Source organism: Electrophorus electricus, chromosome 10, assembly GCF_041902795.1.
Source record: "Electrophorus electricus isolate QZ-2024a chromosome 10, ASM4190279v1, whole genome shotgun sequence".
Lineage (NCBI taxonomy): Eukaryota > Metazoa > Chordata > Actinopteri > Gymnotiformes > Gymnotidae > Electrophorus > Electrophorus electricus.
Window position 1 is genome coordinate 29,216,241 of NC_137506.1, and position 20,475 is coordinate 29,236,715.

Here is a 20,475-nt window from a genome sequence, read left to right on the forward strand (position 1 = left end):
TATACACATACATATATGTATCCCATATATATATATATATATATTCATCCCATATATATATTCATCCTATATATACATCTATCTATCTATCTATCTATCTATCTATCTATCTATCTATCTATCTATCTATCTATCTATCTATCTATCTATCTATCTATTCTTTCCCTTTGGTAGTGGGGGTGTTCGCTCTGAAAGCAACAGTTGTTTACTTTGTTATTTTGCCTCTAGTGGGTCTAAAGTAGCACAGCAATTGTTTGGGTCTTTTTTTCAGGGAGGCGGAGATTGGGGGAGCGGATGGTGATGCTCTCGCTGCTTTGCCTCCCCTCCCTCTCTCTCTCTCTCTCTCTCTCTCATTCGAGTCACCGCTGGCGTCGCTTACCGGCCAAAACGCTTTTTTTTTTGTTAGGAAGGCGTACCCCCGCCTCCCCATTTTTTTAGGCAGGTTTTCCACAGCTCTTTTCTTTTTTAATTGTTCGGTGAAAAAGGCAGAATTAAAAAAAATAAATGTGTGCACTGTCTCTTTAAGATCCCTTGACTGGTCCGCTTCGTATTGATCAATCCACCATTTTCCAACACAGTCAGCGGCGGCGGCGTTAGCGACGGCGGCGAGAGAAACCCCTACCTGGAGACACCAGGACCGGGGCCAGCCATGGCAGCGAATATGTACCGGGTCGGAGGTAGGGAGCACGTCTCGTGTATTCTTTGTGCCTTCTGGGTCCGCCTCGTTTATATCTTTCATGCACGTGAGCCTAGCAGCTTGGTCCGTCCTTCCTCTTTATTTTCTAAAGCTTAAGTGCCTTATGCCGTGTGACTAGAGGATGATGATGGTGACTGTGGAGGATGAAGAGGAAGACGAAGACCAGTTTTCGGGACCCTTTTTTACTTTCGCGCGGACTCGTCTGCGTTAGCGCAATGTAGCAAGCCGGAGTTTCATTTACCTTTTAGCAGGGAAGCTATGTTTGTTTTCTGCCCGGTGGGCAAACCCCCTATCAGCGTTGTAAAGTTAAGTTTGGCTCATGCCACACTACCGTGCTCGGACTGCTGGGCTTCGATGGCTGACTGCGAGCTGACCTGAAGTGTAGAAGGGTAGGGGTACAGGAACTGCGCTTGACGTCTCGCTTGAGACTTTTAAATCACTGGAAGAAACGCATGGGAGAGTTGTAACCCGACGGAGCTCATCTAAACTGGGGAGTGGGGTCGCGTTAACCTGTCCCTGAAATGGCTAGCTAGCCATCTCCAGTTAGTCCATTTAGCCGGCTAACCCAACCTAGCTAGTAAATTAGGTTCGACCAACCTTGGATAGGGAAATTGATAATTAATAAAAGAAAAGAACCGGTTGGTCTTCAACCTGTCATCGAGCTAGTTTTAAATGGTGAAGTGAAAATGCTTTTTGTTTTATTTTTTAAAACCATAATATCGCTGGTTTAATTCCTGTCAGATATCCTGACCATTAACAGGCGGTTAAGACGGTTCACCTAGTTGTGTGTGTGAGTATATATCAGTCAAAACAGTGGTTTTCAGCCTCATCCCTGAGGGACCTCTTACACTGCCCAGTGTTTTGTGTCTGCTTGGTGTGTCTCATGCATTGCGTGTTAATTAGCAGAGGTGGAGTGATATCAGTTATGACTGAGTAGAGGCCAAGCGAACTAAATTGTACAGCATTGGCTGCTCCCAGGAACTGGGAAGGAGAACCACTGTGTTAAGACGTATCTTGAGACAGCATTTGAATTCGCATTCGGCCTACATCATGTTTACTCCAGTCTGCTGAATAAGTGTGTCATCATCATGACTTGGTTAAGGAGGAGGACTGACACACAAAGTTTGGCGACCCCTCCCTGAACGAGGAACGAAAGACCCCCAAACTCCAGAGCATTATCATCATGCATAAAAGCACCATCCTGGCAATATCGGGTGTTTTACCTCTCTTTATATTGTCTAATGTTGTCGTGGCGACGGTGACACATCATACCTCTGTAGGCGTGGACTTTGAGTGAAGGCTTGGGAAAGGTGGTGGTGTAGATTTTAGGATCTCGGTTGCACTCTTCACATGGCATTTGCTGCATCTGTCGCTGCTGAGCTTGAAAATGGCCTCAGGCTTTCACACCAGCGGAGAACCTCCATGGTCCGCCTTACCTCCAACCACTGCAGCACCTGGTCTGCATCGACGGCTGCTTTCCATCTCCCACTTGACCTTCCATGGACCCAAGTGGCATGTCGGGTTTAACCTCGAAATGTCTTGAAGCTATTTTATACTAGTCACTGATCAGACCGTATTTTCTGATGCGCTGACTCTCAGACATCAAGCAAATGCCTGAGACTGAGAATTGCATTGAGAACTGTGCTGAAGATGTAGCATTTGTGAGGACAATATTGGCCAATTTCCCGCTCCATCCTTGTTTTTTCCCATTAAGATATATACAGGGCACATTTTAATAGTCTCGGTGCACACTGCAGGGATTCCTGCAGCTTGTCAGGTTTCAGACAGAACACTCTGTGGAACCGGTGAAGATTGGACATTAGTGCTCAATTCCTTAAAGCCTTGTCGGTAATGCTGTTTACCACCAGGAGCGCCTGATTTTGATGCAGCGGGCGTACCGCTAAATGGACGCATTAATTGCGGCCTTTTGCGATTAGCATATCTCCGGGCCTGAAATTGCTAATAATGAATAATACACATCTAATTGTACAGCCCTCAATGAAGCGAGTGCTTGATTCTAGTCACAGCAACACAGTTCTCTCCCCACCAACCCCCCGCCCCTTTTAGTGGCGATGCCTAAGGTGAAGCTGAGACATTGTACCATCAGCAGCACAAAGCCAGTTTCCCCCTTGTGAACAGCAAGGCTTTGCGTTTGAATGCGGAGCCATCATTGGAAAACAATGCCTCACGGATTAGAGAGACAAAGCCTGCTTGAGTGCTCCCTTTTCTTCTTTGTCTCCCCAGCCTGCTACCAAAGGTAGCCTCGCGGAATTTCCTCTTACGGACCTCACCGTGCTGCCTTGGCGCCATTGGCACCATCCCCTCCCCAGACTTGTGAGCTGACCTGAACGTGCAAAGTAAATCTAGGAGTTGGGGGGGGGGGGGGGGGAGCAGACCACTGCACTCAACCGCAGATCAGATGGAAAGGATCGTATGCCACAAGGGCAAGGCCACATGGCCAGTGGGCTGGCATCGCAGTCACTGATGATCCATCCTGTACTTGAGGCGCCTTGAACTGTGCTGCCCCTCCGCACACTGAGGAGCATGAATATCTCAAAAGTGGTGCACCTTGCTACCTCCGCTGCCTCTCCATCTACACCATCAGCTGTTAATCGCACATTCAGTGACTTTAGCCTGGGGTTCATTGTTTTATACGTTGCACTCTCTCTGAACTGCAGAGGAGTTGCTGTTACTTTGAGGCGCTCCATGGCGAAGTGCGTTGGATTGTCTTGTTTAGGAAGAAAAATCCATTGTTAAACGTCCCATGGGGGTGATCCAGTCATATGGCAGCCAGGGTGTTCCAGGGCCCATGCGAAGCGGTGTGCGTTGGGATTTGTATTCTGATTAAGTGTAAGTGCTAGGGTGATGACTGGCATGCTGCGTGAGAAATTGTAGGCTATTGGCTGCCAAGAGAAGCATCAGGCCAGGATACTCTGCCCAGTGCCTGTAGTCCCCATCTCCTCCCTAACTGTGGTTATCTCGACTGTACACTTGGGTGATTGGCGGTTGAAACAGCCTCTTTATCATTTATTCAATGTTTATTCGGCAGGCTGAGACTCTTAATAAGCTATTTGGTCCATGCGTGTGTGAAATACAGTGCTGTATAAGGCTAAATACCCTGCTCCTACATGGACATGGTTAACCAAGAGAAAGTTGTTTCTGAGGAGAGATGTAGCAAGCTCATCTGGTGGAGTTCAAGAATAAGGTTTAAAAGTAGACAAATTAAGAGAAGCTCTGTGTGTTTGTGTGCGTGTCTGTCTGTGTGTGTCTGTGCTGGGAACATAAGCTTAAATGGACTGATATTGCCATAGTAACGGATGTCCCATGGGTCCCAGTCTGAATGTCCTGAGGTAGGGATTGAATGCACTCTCTGCACTTAGACTTGCACAGGCTTTGGCCTCTGTAGCTGGGTCAGGAAAGCTGTGTGTTTCTTATATTCTGTCTGTTTTGCTCCATTGCTCTTTTCCTTTCTCCCTCTCTCCTCTTATTGTGCCTCTTTGCTGTGTCTCTCTTCTTTTCAATGGGGAATGTGTTGTTGACTTAAATTCTCGCTTCCTACCAAACTGTCCAGTTCTTCCTTGTTTCTCTTCTCTTGCCTGTCTGTCTTTTGCTTTTTCCTCTCCCTGTACTCCACACCTCTGGCCTGGTTAGGTTCCACTCGTGTGTCTCTCTCTCTCTCTCTCTCTCTCTCAGTAGGACTCAGAAACATGCACGGATTGGATCACAGGAAATTTAACTGCACTGTGATGTCACAGACTGTACAGCTTGCTGATTGGTGGTGCAAGATGGGGTTGGGGGGGTGGGGGCAGTCAGTGCTATGGGTGCAAGCAGGCAGCAGGCAGGCGGGCTGGCATGATGAGCCATGAGACAGAGTGGTATTGCCTCTGGGTCTTCCACGTGGGCCGTGACGAAGCTCCAACTGGCGCTACTCCATGCCGGATTTTGCCCAGGTCCGGGACGCCTCAGTTAGAACTTGTGCTTATTAAAAAAGAGGTGCGGTCTGCACAGTGTCCCAGTCTCTCAGACATGCACGTGGGATGGCCATCTGAGACGAAACAGGCAATGTGCGTGCATGCGCGTGTGTGCGTACACATGTCCTCGTTTGTTGTATGGTGTATTTGTACAGAGAATGTTTAACCATAATGCACTCCTAGTGGATATACGGGCTGAAACTGAGCGCGTTGGTCAGTATGTCTCCTTGTTTTTTTTTTTCCTCTTTGGAAGTGGATCACACTGGCTGTGTTTGGATAGCAGCCCACGTGCTTACAGGCCTTTTAGCTGATCGAGGGAGCTAACCAAACTGAGTCCTAATGCTTCAGAGATCTGATTGATTTGGCAGTCATAGAGCACGCTGTACAGACCTGTATAGAGCTCGCTTACATTCCTATTCACCGCATAACATCTTCGATGCTGGCTGTCTTTCTACTCAGTCTTTCTACTCGGCTGAATAAAAAGACTCATCAGGCCCATGAGCCAAGCAGGCGGTGTGTTTGGATACGTGCGATTGGCTGAGTCCCCGGACCCCTCGTTCTCTCTCTCCGGGGTGGATGGAGTGGGGTGGGGTGGGGTGATTAATGCTGAGACGGTGCACACAGCCCACCATGTGTGGGGTGTAATCTGCCAAAGGCCGTGGCACAAGCAGGGCTAAGACCAGGCACCCCACCAAGCCGGAGGCCTGCAGGGACGCCCCGCTGAGCCATGAGCCTGCGCTCGGCCCACTCAGCCTGGAGCCTGGCCAAGAGCAATGAGAATAAGAATAAGGATCAATAAAGGGACAGAAGCAAAAGGATATGAATAAAATAGGCTAAAATTGGGTCCTAGTGGTTCAGAGGTTTCAGATCAGATGTGTAGAGTAACTGAGCAGGCCGGGCTTTGATTGTTTTGTGAGAATTTTTTTAATGTGGCCTTTTTTGGTCCCATGTATTTGGCGGGTCCCAGTGTATTAGGTACGTTCCCAATGTTTATCTGTATAGCCCATCTAGAAAGTGTTTAGATGTGTATGAAACCAACCAGTGGATCATTGGCCTGTGTCCACGCATTGCTGGATGCCTTAATGACCATGGCCTGCTTGGCGGCCCCTGGTGGCACGTGTTGCGCTGCTGGTATCTGAACTGGAAATCCCCTCGCTTTGGCCCCGCCTTGTACTCTGAGAGGTCTGCGCCGCCGTGCACGTTTTAATGATGATTGGAAACGCTCTCGGGACTCTGAGGCGAGCGTTGAAAATGGCTTGCAGCTCTCAGCATGCCACCAGCAGGCTGTCATCTCGGCACTGGCGCTCCGGCTGTGCGCGCACACTGATGTCTGCTCTCTCTCCCTCCTTGCAGACTATGTTTACTTTGAGAACTCCTCCAGTAACCCGCTACTGATCAGGAGAATAGAGGAACTCAACAAGGTGAGTGATGCGAGTGCCTGCGTGTGCATGGGAGAAGGGGGGGATGGTGTGTGTGTTGCCAGACCGTCTCCAAAAAAATTAGTTGACTGCTTTTGTACGTCATGCTTTCTGCCTGCCTCCGATGCCAGCAACAGTGCTGCAGCTTTCGTTCTTCCTTCTTCCGTAACCACTCCCGCACTTCCTGCACATCTTTCCCTCCTCTTGCCTGCTGCCTCTACGTCCAGCACCCTGTCCCTTCCGCCTCTAGCCATGTCGTCCGCACGTCTGGGATTTACGCAGAGTTGATTGGTGATCAGGTATTGCTGTTGCTGTGACAACTATGACTCCTGTTTGCAGACAGCGAATGGGAACGTGGAGGCCAAAGTAGTATGTTTCTACAGACGCAGGGACATCTCCGCCACGCTCATCGCCCTAGCAGACAAACATGCACGTAAGTACCGAGGCTACCGGTGTTCTGTGTTCCCCATAGTTCACATGGGCAGGGACGCTTCAGACAGCAGACATTTAGCATTGGGTTTCAAAAAGGACCAAGACTCTAACATGCCCCTGTCCACTTTTACTCCCAGACTGCATTCCATGTGTGTGTGTGTGTGTGTGGGTGTGGGTGTGTGTGTGTGTGTGGGGGGGGGGTGTGTGTAAGGGTGTTTTCTGTAGCTTTGGCTCTGTGGTCTGATGAGTAGAGGGAGTTATGCATTGTGCGCCTCACTAGAGTCCAAGGATCTTCATTGCATCACCTCCAAACTGCTGACTGTGCTGTTTTAGCTGTTTTTGGAATTTTGTGTGTTTTGTTTTGTCTTTCTTTCTTAGATTACAATACACCCACCATTGTTTCCAAGGGGTAGCTGTTCTAGTAACAGGAGCTGTTATAGTTAGGTACAGTAGCTGTCAGTGGCTTTTATTCTTCTTTAAAGGTATTTACATACTATTGTGCTTTTACATAGCTGATGGTATAGTCAAACTGCAGTGGGTACATCTATACATACCCTTGGCCTGACGTACACAGTGTGAACTATGTTGGAGTGGCATGGTTGTAGCTGTGAGCTGATTGAGAATATCCAATCTGTCCTGTCCCCAAAATGGCTGCCATCGAGCCATAGAATTGTCAGTGTGTGGTTCATACGTGTGGCGGTTAGGCATGGTGTGTGTGTGTGGTTGTCAGCAGCACTGGTGTGAAAGCAGGATGCCAATGTTTGAATTTAGAAGATGTGTGTGTGTGTAGGAGAAGAGAAAAAGAGGTAGAACATGTGTGCATGAGAGGTACAGCTTTAGCCCACACTGCACCATGAAGTCTGAAGGTGAGGCAGTGGGACTGTTTGTTCAAGTGGACCACACAGAAGCAGCTAGGAGAAAGTTTGAGCGCATGTGCAGTGGGGGCATGGGGGCGTGGAGGGTTTGTGGGCCTCTTTGCACTGCCAGCAGTCTCTTCGTGGATTCTCAGACATTTGCAATATGTGAAAAATGCAGAGCAGGAATGGCTACGGACCACACGGGCGCGGTCTACATCCTGACCGCGCTCCGGAGAGGAAAGGAGAGATGAGGATAGCAGGGGAGAAATTAAACGGAGCGCGAAGACGCACAGCAGAAAGGAAGAGCAGAGCGGCGCGCGGGGAGTAGGAGGAGAAGTGCGGTGATGATAAAGGGCACGGAGGCAGTGGCTTTAGGAGAGATGGCGCTCCTACGACCGCAGAGGGAGTTGGGCGGGAGCGCGGCTTCTTGTGTGAGCCCGAGCCCCCGCCTGCTTTTTTTTCTGAGCCATCTGACCCTCACTGACTCAGTCAGGCTGAGGTTGTTCCGCGTAAACTTTTCTCGTCCTGCCCTCGAAGTTGCCCGTTGTCAGTCGGCTGTGTGAGACTCTTGAGTGTGTATGTGTCTGTCTTTGTGGTGACTCGCACATTAAATATTTTTGCTCTCTGTGACGCTGGCTCCTCCTTGCCGGGGCGTGCGGTTTTGGGACCTGCACCGCGTCTCCGCCGTCATGTGTTCAAAGTGCAAGAGTGCAAGAGCCGTGGCCTCGCGCTGAACTGACCACTCCTTCCACAGCTGCCTCGCCCTGACTCGCAGATTGCACTCTGTCTCATGCTCCACCTCTCTGTTCGAAGACAAAAAGCTTTGAGTCACGACTTTCAGAATGAGTGTGTGTGTGTGTGTGTGTTGTGTGTGTGTGTATGCGTGCACAGTTTTTTGATACGTGCTTCTTGAGATGGTATAGGCAAATAGACACGTCCCACAGGAGCACCAGAAACAGAATGACTCACTGAAGTTCCCACTGCTCTCTTTCCATACTGTCAGCAGTCTTTATGTCTGCATGTTGTGATTGCTTGATGATCTGATATTGGGGGGACTTTATTATAATGGCATACACGAAAGAGGACTTTATCATGATGGCATACGATGATGTTTTGTGTAAGGTCAGGCTGCCTCAGGGTTGTCGCTCTCAGGTGCCGAGGCCCACCACGCTGCGGGATTTGATGTTTACCCTGCTAGAACACACCTGATTTAACCCGGCAGCTTACCAGGCCGGTTTTAGAAGTCGGAGCATAGATGATGTTAAACGTGCAATGCTCTGTCAGTCCGGGACATGAGTTTGACATCCCTGGACTATGTGGTTGAGTGTATTTATTTGTGTGTCTGTCTGTCGGAGGGATGTGTGACCAGTTACCCACAGATGAAAGGCCTCTCTATAAACGGCTTCGTGATGCGCTGTTCTGCTTGCGTTTGTGCATGTGCAACCGAAGGATGAATCCTCCATCTGTTCCTCTTCCTCCTCGCTCTCATGAGCCCTCTTCGTCCCTGGCTCCTGAGTCGGGGAGCAGGCCCCCTCTTCCTCTCCTCTCCTCTCCCTTCTTGGTAAGGCAACTCGTTCATCAATAATTGATAATCGCTTGGGACAGGTGAGATGGAGAGGCAATTTGTGGAGAGTATAGGCTGGGTGCAGTACCAGTAGATTGGCTGCGGTGTTCTGTTCTCTTTCTCTAGCTCCTATCTCCTCTCTTCTACCTCTCCTACCACCTGTCCCTTCTACCCCCCCATCTCTCTCTCTCTCTCTCTCTCTCTCTCTCTCTCTCTCTCTCTCTCTCTCTCTCTCTCTCTCTCTCTCTCTCTCTCTCTCTCTCTCTCTCTCTCTCTCTGTGTGTGTTTTGAAGACTGAGGCTGTAGGTAAGCGAGTTCTTCTCATCTCTCCAGCTCTCTCAAGGACACGATGGACCATTCATAGCCAGGGGGCTCTGCATCTCCCATCACTCTGCCATCTTAATCTCTCTTATTCCATTCATTCTCTCTCTCTCTCTCTCCCCTTCATGCTTCTCTATGGTGAATATCAGCACACAGTTATAACTATAACAAACCACTTACTTGCCCACTGGATGCAATGGCTGGGGAGTTCTGTAACTTGGCACATGTTTGTGTGTATGGTGGTGTTTGTGTCTTGCAAAGGAAGATGGAATTGAACACGAGAGGAACAGAAAGAGTGCGTGTGTGTGTTTGCAAGTATGTGCACAGAATACTAGGGTGGTTGAAGAAGAGGAGGGAATATGTATTGATTTAAGACACACCTTACCACCCCCCCAACCGAAAATCCCTCGATTGCTTTTGTTCTCTCTTACTTTTGCTCACGCTCTCCTCTCTGTTTATGTCTAGGATTCTGTCTTTCTCTTGCTGTCGGTCTACCTCTCTTTCTAATGAAACTCCAAATGAATTGGCGCACACTTGCTGGCCTCTCTCTCGCTCTCTCACTCCATACACCACATATATGTAGGATTTGGTGAGGGAAGAATTTTCTTCTCGCGCTTCCGAAAAGCAGCGATGGCTGGGAGTGGGGATGGAGGATGTAAACTGAATGAGGAGACTGCCACCTCTGGGGACACGGTCCAAGTTTTTATCATTTCTTTTACACAGCCATTCTTACGTATTCATTCTCTTTAGAGCAGAGTGGTTGGTTTGAGTTAGTTTCTGGCTGCAAATCTGTAATACTCCAATTTCTTTGAATATTCTCTATTATATTAGTACGTTGTTGATTTAAGTGCACATTAGCTGTGTAATTCTTATGCTTTTCTGTTGTAACAAAGCTTAAGCGGACGAAGTGTGTCTTTAGATGTGATGCACCTCATGGTATTGGATTGTCACTCAGTCATGGTTAGCAATCAGTCAATTTTCCATTAGGTGGCATTTTTAGGAAATATAATACAACAGGGTTACAATGTCACAGTGTTGCTTTGCATCAATGATCCTGTCTGTCCCTTCAGCTGAACTTTATCCACATGGCTTTGCGTCTTGGGTCACAGTAGAATTAATTAACAAAATCGGCTGGTTGACTCATCTTTTTAACACTTACCCTCAGTACTTGTCCAAAGATGTTTCAACAAAGCTGTGTTTTGACCTTTTGGCCTTTTGATCCTCAGGCGAGCTGGAAGAGGAGATGGAAAATCCTGAGATGATGGACCTCCCTGAGAAACAGAAGCACCAGCTGAGACACAGAGAGCTCTTCCTCTCAAGACAGCTGGAGTCTCTGCCAGCTACGCACATCAGGTAGGAGCTCTAGCGCCCTCCTGGACCTCTCTGCAACTCCGGTGTCTCACGGCACCATTCAGGGTTTTTTTGGGGAATTCTTTGATCCCGGACAGTCCTGAGAACCTGTCCTGCGCGTGGGAGAGAGTTGCAGCAGCGACAGCCGGGCGCACCGAGGTTTTTCTGAACGTCAGACGCTGTATAAACAGCCTTGAAGTGTAAAGTGACAACTCTGGCAATGATGGGGTCAGTTCACTGAACGGACCTTGGGAAGCAAGTCGTGTGGAATTAGACTGACCGCTAATGCTGACTCGAACTCTCGACATTTTCAGAGTGCTCTCAGGACCCAGTCAATGCATTTCTCCGTCTTTTTAAAAGGCACAGTTGCCTCGCTCTGGCTCTGCACAGAGGCTGGCTGCAGGGCTCACCCTCACTGCTGTCTTTGGCCATCTGACACACATGCCTCATCCCACATCTGCTTAAATTGCATCCTTATGATTCATTCCATTTTGAAAGGCCTCTGACAATGCTGCAAACTACAGCCAAATACTGTTTTTTTTTTTTTTGGTAAGGTTTGGCTGAGGTGTGTGTGTGTGTGTGTGTGTGTGTGTGTGTGTGTGTGTGTGTGTGTGTGTGTGTGTGTGTGTGTGTGTGTGTGTGTGTGTGTGTGTGTGTGTGTGTGTGTGTGCGCCTGTGCTTGATTTCAGGGGAAAGTGCTGTGTGACCCTTCTGAATGAGACAGAGACCCTCAAATCCTACCTTGACAGAGAGGTGAGAGAAGTGTATTGTGTGTTCATGTACAATATTGAGTCTGTGTGTGCGCATCAAGATCTCGTTTGTGTGTGTGTGTTGCTTTTACAAGATAGAGACCCATGACGGATGTTTGTGTGTGCTTGTGTATGAGAGCTAGTTTTGAGCACCATTCTGAATGAATAATTCAGTGTGTTGACCCAGAATGTTCTCTACGCATTTAGTAATGAGGAGACTGGAGACTCCACTCACTGTCAAGCACTCCCACCCAACACACACACAGGTCTCTATCAATATACCTAGGCTGTGTGTCTGACTTGTTTTCTGTGTTTTTCTGTTGTGGGGGGGCTACAGGATGCGTTTTTCTACTCACTGGTGTATGACCCTCAGCAGAAGACCCTGCTGGCTGATAAGGGAGAGATCAGAGTGGGAAATAAGTACCAGGCAGAAATCGCCGATCTCCTCAAAGAGGGTAGGCCTACCTTTTGAACTGCCTCAGCGCAGCCTTGGCCAAGCGCTGATGGACTTTCATGCCTACTTCACAGTCTAAAACATACCACCACTGGGCATTCAGTGTCAAACCCAGGCCAGGGATAGGGCTTGTGCCTTCTCTATCTTAGTTGTGGTTTTCTCTCTCTCTCTCTCTCTCTCTCTCTCTCTCTCTTCAGTCTCTTTCTCTTTTCCTCCCCCCCTTCTTTCTTCTCTCTCATGCGCTCTCTCATTTATTCAGGTCTCTATCTACTGTCTGCAATCCTGTAACAGGGTGAAGGCAGCTCTGGAACAGGCACATTCTGTCCTTACCTTTTTCAAACCTGAACATTTTATGTGGCTGCTAATGCTTTATGTATTCAGTCCGGCTCATTGAGAGGTCTGACGGACACAGATAAATAGCCTGAGGTGGAGACGAGATTTCAGCTTTACCACTCACGGGTTTCTCTTTAGTAGGAGCGAGGGGGAGGGGCTTATCTCGACCTCCAGCTTGCTCTTATGCTGACTGCTGTCTTTGTGACCCCCGCTGTATCAGGTGAGGAGGATGGCCGGGAGCAGGCCAAACTGGAGGAGAAGGTGTGGGATCCCAGCAGCCCCGTCACAGAGAAGCAGATCGACCAGTTCCTCGTCGTGGCTCGGTAAGGGAGGTCTCGAGGACCCCACTTTCTCCTCCATGGACGCTTTAGGGCTGGAGCGTCCAGCACAGTGACAACTGAAAGACCTCATGAACATAAGCAGCTGTTTCATGGGAACCACGTACCGAGCTTGTTCATTTTTTTCCCCCCTCGTCCCTCCTTTGTCTTGTCTCTCTCCCTCTTTCCATCTCTCATGTTCTTTGAAGCTCTAACCCTCACTTTTTTTTTCTTTCTCTCTCTCTCTCTCTCTTCTGTCCCCCCCCGCGCTCTGTGGGCAGGTCTGTGGGGACGTTTGCGCGGGCTCTGGACTGCAGTAGTTCTGTTCGGCAGCCCAGCTTGCACATGAGTGCTGCGGCAGCCTCCAGGGACATCACGCTGGTACGGCACCACCCACACCCACCCGCGCCCTCGCTACACGTGACATCCTGCCACAGCGCCACTTCACACCGCACACGTGCTCTCGCTCGCTCTAATAATCAGCAGTGCCTTGCTGATTGACCATGCTGGATTAGTCATGGTGTTGCAGCACTATGGGTATTTAAAGAAGACTTTTAAGCTTTTTAAATGAATGAATATTACTCACAGAAATGTCTCGTGTTCTATATGTGTGGCACTTTCACTGCTGGCTTCTGTAGTGCTGCCTGTGAGTATCGTTTATATTTAGGCTAATATTTTGGGTCTTGCCTTCAACCTTCTTTAAAAAGGAAAAAAAAAAAAAAAAAAAAGCATTTCAGGACCCAATCCTTAGCAACGGCTTCCTGGCGGAGAGCTGAAGTCACATTGTGTTCTGGGCTGAATGGAAGCAGGTTGCAGGCCTGGTTCTCCCTCTGGGCCCCCGTGGAGTCCCAGCTGAGGAGAGCTGCTCACCCACAGCCCTTTCTGCCTGCTGCTCATCTATAAAACATACACTACAGGAAGCACAACATATGCATAAGCACACGCGCGCTGCCTCGGGCTGTGTAGGGGATGCCGGTGTGAAATGAGATTATTTTCTAGACCAAAAGTTGTCTGCGAAATTTGTCACGTGACCATGTGTGACTGATTTATATGGAGTTTGGCAGACTTGTGTTGTGGTTTGGGGATTTTTGTCATTAACATGACTGATTTTCATGATGGCTTCATGACAACTTTTGCTGATTGCTGTTGTTGTTAAACCTGTAGTAAACATCCTTTAAGTCTTAAGTGCAGCTGTTGCTGTTGGCATAGTGGTATTACATGGAGGAAATGCAAATGAATTTTTTACAGACGTGTTTAGTTTGATAAAGGAAAGGGAGGGAGATGCACGTCTTTGTGCAAAATGTTACTGCTGCCCTCATTGTATGACAGCTGTCGCACCAGACAATACATCGCGAGCTTTTTAATGTAACAGAAAGAAGAATGATGGACCGTGCAACTGTGTTCGGCTACTACAAAACACGCACTCTACACAAGGGGTGTGTTGCCTTGTGAGTTTTCACATGTCCTTTGACGTGTGATGTCAAGGCTGGAAACCACAATTTGTACACAATTAATTTTTGTCTTACACATTTAGTTAATAGCAAAGGGCAGAGGTACTGAGCAGCCTGTTGGCTGTACCTCGGGCAGACCTTCCTGCCTGTTTGCACTGTACGCCCATTTAATGAAGCTCGCCGGTTTTTGCTGAGTGGTCTGTCATGCTTCCGATAAATCACATTGGATGGGTGCTCACGTACATTCAGGGCTTTTTCGGCAAGTGTGTTATGACTGTGCAAATGCAAATGGCATGCAGTGGCAACATTTTTAAAAAATAACCTCAGCCCTGGTGTGGTGTGAAGGACCAGAGGCCCTGAGAAGGAGTCTTTGCCTTGCCTCCCCAGTTCCATGCCATGGATACGCTACACAAGAACGGCTACGACATGACGCGAGCCATCGCGGCGCTGGTGCCTCAGGGCGGGCCTGTGCTCTGCCGCGATGAGATGGAGGAGTGGAGCGCCTCCGAGGCCAACCTGTTCGAGGAGGCGCTGGAGAAATACGGCAAAGACTTCGCCGACATCCAGCAGGACTTTGTGAGTCCAGTCAACCGAAGAGAGAGTTTGAGTAGGAGATGCGTGACACAAATGAAATACAGATAACATGAGCCGGCCAACCTGGAAAACAGTAAAAGCAATTTTTACTGTGAATAAAATCGTTGTAATAACCTAGATGGTGTAGAAATAAATTGCCATTTGCGGTAGTGTGTCTCAGTGCGGAAGTGCATGTTTAACTCTGCCACCTGCTGGTGACTTTATGTATGTGCGATTTGGTAGTGCAGGGATTTAACCCAGACAACCCAACTCTCGTAGACAGGGAGGAGCCACTCATGGAAAATACTCACACCCACTTTTACAGAAAAAGTAAAGCCATCTTATTTAACCAGACAAAGGAAGACTAAGAAGTGGTTTTCTGCTTCAGATTTCGCTTCTGTAATGCTGCAGCAAAGGTTTAATAGATTGCCCAGTTTAAAACACTGTGTTTAGAAACCATGTAGCACATTTGTCCCCGAATGTGCATTTCATTGCAGAATGCGAACAAGCCGCCCTGATACGTTATTTCAGCTTGCACTGAAAGCATGTCTGAATGCTGTTTGTTTCAGTTGCCCTGGAAGTCTCTGACTAGCATAATCGAGTACTACTACATGTGGAAAACTACAGACAGATATGTTCAGCAGGTATGGCTCTCTGTCGAACGTCTCTTGCAAATCAAGTCATTAAGCCACACAGACACCACTGCTAGGAAACAATGACCACGATCCACCAAGTGACACCCTGCCTCTCCTTCCTGGTACAGAAGCGGTTAAAAGCAGCTGAGGCTGAGAGCAAGCTGAAGCAAGTCTACATCCCTAACTAGTGAGTGCCGCTGTGTGCAGGCCAGGGGATTTGCCAGAGGTGCACCCTAAGCTTGACTAAGTCGCTCTTTTGATCAAGTGTAATCCTTGCTGCCCTCTGTGACCATGTCCTGTGCCTGCAGCAACAAGCCAAACCCCAACCAGCTGAGTGCGAACAGCGTGAAACCGGGACTGGTGAATGGTGCCGGGGTGGCGCCGGGGACAGCAGGCCAGCCGCCTGGGCTGGGCCGTGCTTGCGAGAGCTGCTACAGTGAGTCTCTTCCCTGCAGCGTACCAGCGACACCCTCTCGCTGGCCCTAGTTTTGGGTGATGGTTTGAATAGTTTATGGAGAAAGGAGTAGGTACTGAAGAGAATTCTTACAGCGTCTTCTCTCCTTTGTCTCTCTCTCTCTCTCTCTCTCTCTCTCTCTCTCTCTCCTCTGTGTGTCAATTGCGTGTGTTTGTTTGTGTGTGTCCAGCCACAAACTCTTATCAGTGGTACTCATGGGGGCCGTCAAACATGCAGTGTAGGTTATGCGCCTCCTGCTGGACCTACTGGAAGAAGTATGGCGGCTTGAAAATGCCTACGAGACTGGACGGAGAGCGGCCCGGGCCCAACCGCAGTAACGTGGTGGGTGTGACTTTCACCTCTGCTGGACGTGTGACTTGTCCAGCAGAGGGCGCTCTCTGATGGAAGGGGATCTCATGCTAGTTTACCTTCTTGTGCTCGGTTCCTGAGTTTCCTCACTCTTTTTTTCACAGTGCACTCAGAGACTTCAAGGCCAGTTAGTGGAACTTGAAACGTGTTGCCATAGCAGATTACCAACTTTTTAATAGGTCAGCTAACACCCTGGAAGCAAGGTTTGAGACTCACCGTCTGGCAGGTCCCAAAAGACTGAGGGATAAGAGAAACTGGGCCCAATTCCTATGCATAAAGTTACCACGGCAATGATTAGTGCACTGTTGTCAACGCTGCTGAGGTGAAAGCTGATCAAACCGATTGACATGTAACTGAGGCTAAACAGACCCACACCAACAGACTGGTGATGGGCTAACCCCAGTTGTCAGACCAGTGGCATGCTGAAAACAGCCAATTACATAAAAATGTCAAGCATTTCTTTCACCAAGATGGGAACTGCGTGGTTGCACTGAGTTGTTGTATTCAATACCACTTCTAAATCATGGCACAGCAGAAAAATCTGTCTATATTTATTTATAGTCTTATAACACCTGAATTTGCATTTCTTATGGCAAAGGTTCATGACATTCTGAGATCCTGCTCCAGCAAGTCAGGGACTGCAACTACAACAGTATGTGTATGAAGAAAAGTTTGCCATCATGCTCACTCCAAATTGACCAAAAATATTCCTTTTAAAGAAAATTGTCAATCAGCTAAATGTGGTGCGCGTGAAGAACTGTGTTGGTGACTTGCACGTGTGACCAAATGTTGTTGGAGAAAAAACATCCAATCCACACTTGTGCCTTACCAGGGCAGTCACTGTTGGGCAGGTTTGGGGGGTATTTCTTGCAGAGAGGTGTTCTTTTATGAATAGCTAATGTATGCAAATGGGGTCAAAATTGGGTAGCGCCTTATATTACACAAACGTTAAATATGCCAGTGGTCCAGATTTATAATTGAGGCAACATGCTACCGCACAGCTAATGGATGTTAACTGCACGTTTCCATCTGGCCGTACGTTTTCTGAATTTAACCCACGGTCTTATACCACCTGCATTGCTGCAATCACTGGCAACCTGCATCCTCTGTCCGGTCGGCAGAGTCCTCACGGTGTGCCGGTGAGACACAGTGGAAGTCCGAAGTTCGCAGTGAAGACTAGGCAGGCATTCTATCTGCAGACCACCCAGCTGACCCGCATGGCCCGGCGCGTGTGCCAGGACCTGCTCCGCGCCCGCTACCTGGCCCGCCATCCCTACACTCCTGTCAATACGACGGCCATCAAAGCGGAGTGTGAGTGAGCGCGCGCCTGCCCCTTCACCGTCCACCTGGCACGGCTTCACAGTCTTGTAAGCGGTACCAATGCAGTTTCTAGACAAAACAGCTGGAGGTTAATGGTAGCATTTGCATTCTGCTCTGCAGAAAAATTCTTCCATTGTGCACGGGATTCTTCTGTCTTCGCTCTGCGTTATGCTGAAATGCTGTGAAATTTCACAGTATACTTGTTGTGTGTTTTGTAGGCGCAGTGCGGTTGCCAGATATGTCCAAAAAACCCATATCTTTGAAGCAGGCAGTACGGAAGCCTCTGGAGTCTGTGGTTAGATATCTGGGTGGGTGGAGGTGACATCTGTACTCTCGCTTGGTTTTGTTTCCCCCCCCCCTTCATTTGAATGTACAGTATATATTCCCTCTCGGTGCCTGCGAACAGTCTAGATATTGCTAAGCTCAGAGTATCTATTCTAAAACACTCTGGTAAACCAGTCCCACTCAGTCCATCTGTGTGCTCCACTAAGTCAGTACAGTGACCCTGTTTCTCTGGCTTCTCCCTCCAGAGGCCCACCCGTGCCCTCCGAAACCAGAGCCCCCTCGAGGAGCCTCCATATCCACGGGCAGCCTGACGCCCATCAAGTCCACACCCATCCTCAACAACGGCTCGCCCACCATTCTGGGCAAGCGCACCTATGAGCAGCACAACGGCCTGGATGGTGAGGGAAGGACAGGGCGGGGGCTCGCTGCGCCGCTTCTGTTCGTGACGATCGTGAGCCGTTAGCTTGGCTTCTATGCGTATGAGCTTTCCGTCATCGCATACGTTCTGTTGGTTGAGATATTATAGGATGTATACTCGGGATTAAAATGTCTGATTGCCTTTCTGTCAAGTGTTTTACGTGGCTCTCTTGCTTTTACATGGTGCTCTTTGTCTTGCACAGTTGTGTTGCTACTTGTTTTTTGGGGTGTTTTTTTTTTTTTGTTTTTTTTTTCCTAACCCCATCCACTCCCCCATCTCTTCCTCTCTCTGTCTTTATCTCTCACTCTCTTACTCTGTCACTCTCTCGTTCTCACACAAACATCCGCACGCACTCGCGCGCGCGCGCGCGCACACACACTGCACTGTCTATCTCTAATCTCTGAATGGCTGTCAGTGTTGTCATGGTAACAGATCAGCAATGACTCACAAGGATCAGGCCCTGAAGAGAGACACGCACCATCCAACACTCAGACATTTTCAGTCATACACGAGTACGCCTGATCAAAGCTCACCACGCACATGGACACTGTCTGCATGCTTGTTGTACTACTGTCAGGAAACCTACGTGTTGTCACGTTTTTGTTACGCTAACCTATAAACTCTATCCAAGGATCTGGAAGGAAACCAATGTTCCATGGTTATATAATTCCCTGATGAGCATGGCACCATTTAGCTCTGAGAAGCACTGCTCCTCTTACTTCTCTCGCTCTCATTTATCAGATTTATCTCTGCTTCTGGGATTTAATACTCTTATTACAATTGCCTTCTGAGCATTGATCACCGTTAAATCTCCATGTACGGCTGTCTGTAAATGTGCTGCATTTGAAGTTTTCAGACAAAAAAGTAACTACAGAAGGCGCGTGATGTGTAAACGTGTGCAGTTACTTGTACAGCCAACAGGGGGAAACATTGGGCAGCTTATAATGACCATATACTGCAGAGATGGGAATTCAGCTCCAGTCCAGTTGCCTAGGTGAAAAGGCTTCTTTCTCTGGATACTGAGGCAGCTTCCGTTTTGTGGGATTGGGCGACTCTGTGAGACCTGTGTATGTGATGGGATTTGTGAGTTAATTTCTACCCTTCCATCTCATTCTGCCCTTGCCTTGTACAGGATCCAAACCCAAAGCGCTGGGCCCCCAGTGGGACATCATGTCCAAGCGTTTGTCCGAGCAGGGCCGCCCACCCCCTGCCATGCAGGACAATGAGGTTCATGAACTTGACTGACCCCCTTTGTGGTCTCTCCCAACTGTGCTTCAGAATGCAGAACAGGTACAGCTAGTTTACAGTGCACTCAACTCCTTAATTGTCAAGTTGATGTTTACTTTGTTTGCTTAAACTATGTCCTATGACTGTTGGCTGTGTTGTGTAAAAACATGTTTAAAAAAGAAGGATAAAAAAACCCACAGATTTACATCTTTTTTTTTTTTTTTTTTTGTCTTTTAATCTGCAGGTGCATAGAGAGGTGGTATTCCAGCCCTCAGTGTTGAAGGATCTAGGAGAGGATCTGTGCTCAACTAGGGCTCTGTTAGGGCTTGGGTCGCTTAAAGACTTGAAACAAAAACAAAGCCTTATGGGCTAGAACAGGCTTTGGCCAATGATGGAACTGACCTGACTGTACAGGACTGTGTTCAATATTTACCATATATTGCTACTTCTGATTATTATTATTATTATTATTATTACAAGTCTTGTTATTTTTTTAACCAAATGTAATCATTTGCTTTTTAGTTAAACATTGATAAAACAAAGAAATTGAAATGTTTCTTGTTACAGCTTGCTCATGAGCCCAAGGAGGAAAACGTGGCCAGACATGTTTGCCTCTTGCATTATTTTCTAACATGTAATAACTGCTCAGAAAAAAAAAGAAAAGAAAAAAGATTGGTGGTTTCTTTCAGTACTATTATTTTGCTTTTGTTTGTGTTGGATTGGATGCTTGTACTCATTTCCATTAGTCCGTCCTGCCCTGACGCCGTCGGCGTTTAACTTATTGATAAAGATGACGGAATATGCTCTTTTTCTACTTTTTCACAAGTATTGCATCTATGCTTCTATGATGTAATTAAAATAAGTTGTTTCTCTTTTGTGAATATGTAAATGAAAACATGGAGGCATTATTGTACAGTGGTGCATTTTGGGCCTCTGGTGTTTATTGATGCTTGTTATAATGAATTTGCCATGTACAGCATATCCTTTTTGTAAGGAAACGCTCTTACATAAATGGAGAATTGTTCAGAGATGACTGGAGTTCTACAACGGTACTGCTCCCTGAATACAGTGCACCTTCTTAAGAGTTATACCATATACGTGTTGTGTAGATCCATTTCTTCACATTCACACTTCTCTTGCCAGAAATAACACTTAACACCAAGCAGCTTTTCAGCTTGACACACGATACATCCGAGTTTACACCACAGTTGGCTTATTAAATATTGAAACCTGCAGAGAACATATAGCAACAGAAATGCTCCGTTCACGTTTAAGTTGCC

The 20,475-nt window shown here is 47.9% G+C and overlaps 1 protein-coding gene across 6 annotated transcripts; it reads left to right on the forward strand.

Annotated features, from left to right (window-relative positions):
* The first annotated feature begins 367 nt into the window (after window positions 1-367).
* On the forward strand, window positions 368-20,290 carry mta1 (metastasis associated 1). Of its 6 annotated transcripts, XM_081721641.1 has the most exons (19): window positions 376-438; window positions 527-677; window positions 6,022-6,089; window positions 6,426-6,519; window positions 10,487-10,613; window positions 11,300-11,363; window positions 11,697-11,814; window positions 12,367-12,469; window positions 12,745-12,844; window positions 14,302-14,490; window positions 15,057-15,131; window positions 15,251-15,309; window positions 15,431-15,558; window positions 15,767-15,918; window positions 17,067-17,256; window positions 17,484-17,573; window positions 17,796-17,948; window positions 19,101-19,258; window positions 19,440-20,290. In XM_081721641.1, exons 2-18 carry the CDS (start codon window positions 650-652, stop codon window positions 19,211-19,213), a joined length of 1,851 nt encoding a protein of 616 aa, XP_081577767.1. In that variant the 5' UTR covers window positions 376-438; window positions 527-649; the 3' UTR covers window positions 19,214-19,258; window positions 19,440-20,290. The 6 variants fall into 6 exon arrangements, 5 of the variants coding, with proteins under 5 accessions (XP_081577769.1, XP_081577768.1, XP_026883115.1 ...); XM_027027314.3 differs by having other exon boundaries at window positions 371-677; XM_027027315.3 differs by lacking the exons at window positions 376-438; window positions 527-677; window positions 6,022-6,089; window positions 6,426-6,519 and adding an exon at window positions 7,292-8,936.
* Window positions 20,291-20,475: the final 185 nt, after the last annotated feature.

Excerpts from the sequence above, each read along its gene's own strand:
- mta1 (XM_027027314.3), top strand. The coding sequence starts at position 650 with ATGGCAGCGAATATGTACCGGGTCGGAG. Across the intron at positions 12,845-14,301 it reads CCTCCAGGGACATCACGCTG|TTCCATGCCATGGATACGCT; the intron begins GTACGGCACCAC and ends TTGCCTCCCCAG. Across the intron at positions 15,919-17,066 it reads GGCCCAACCGCAGTAACGTG|AGTCCTCACGGTGTGCCGGT; the intron begins GTGGGTGTGACT and ends TCCGGTCGGCAG.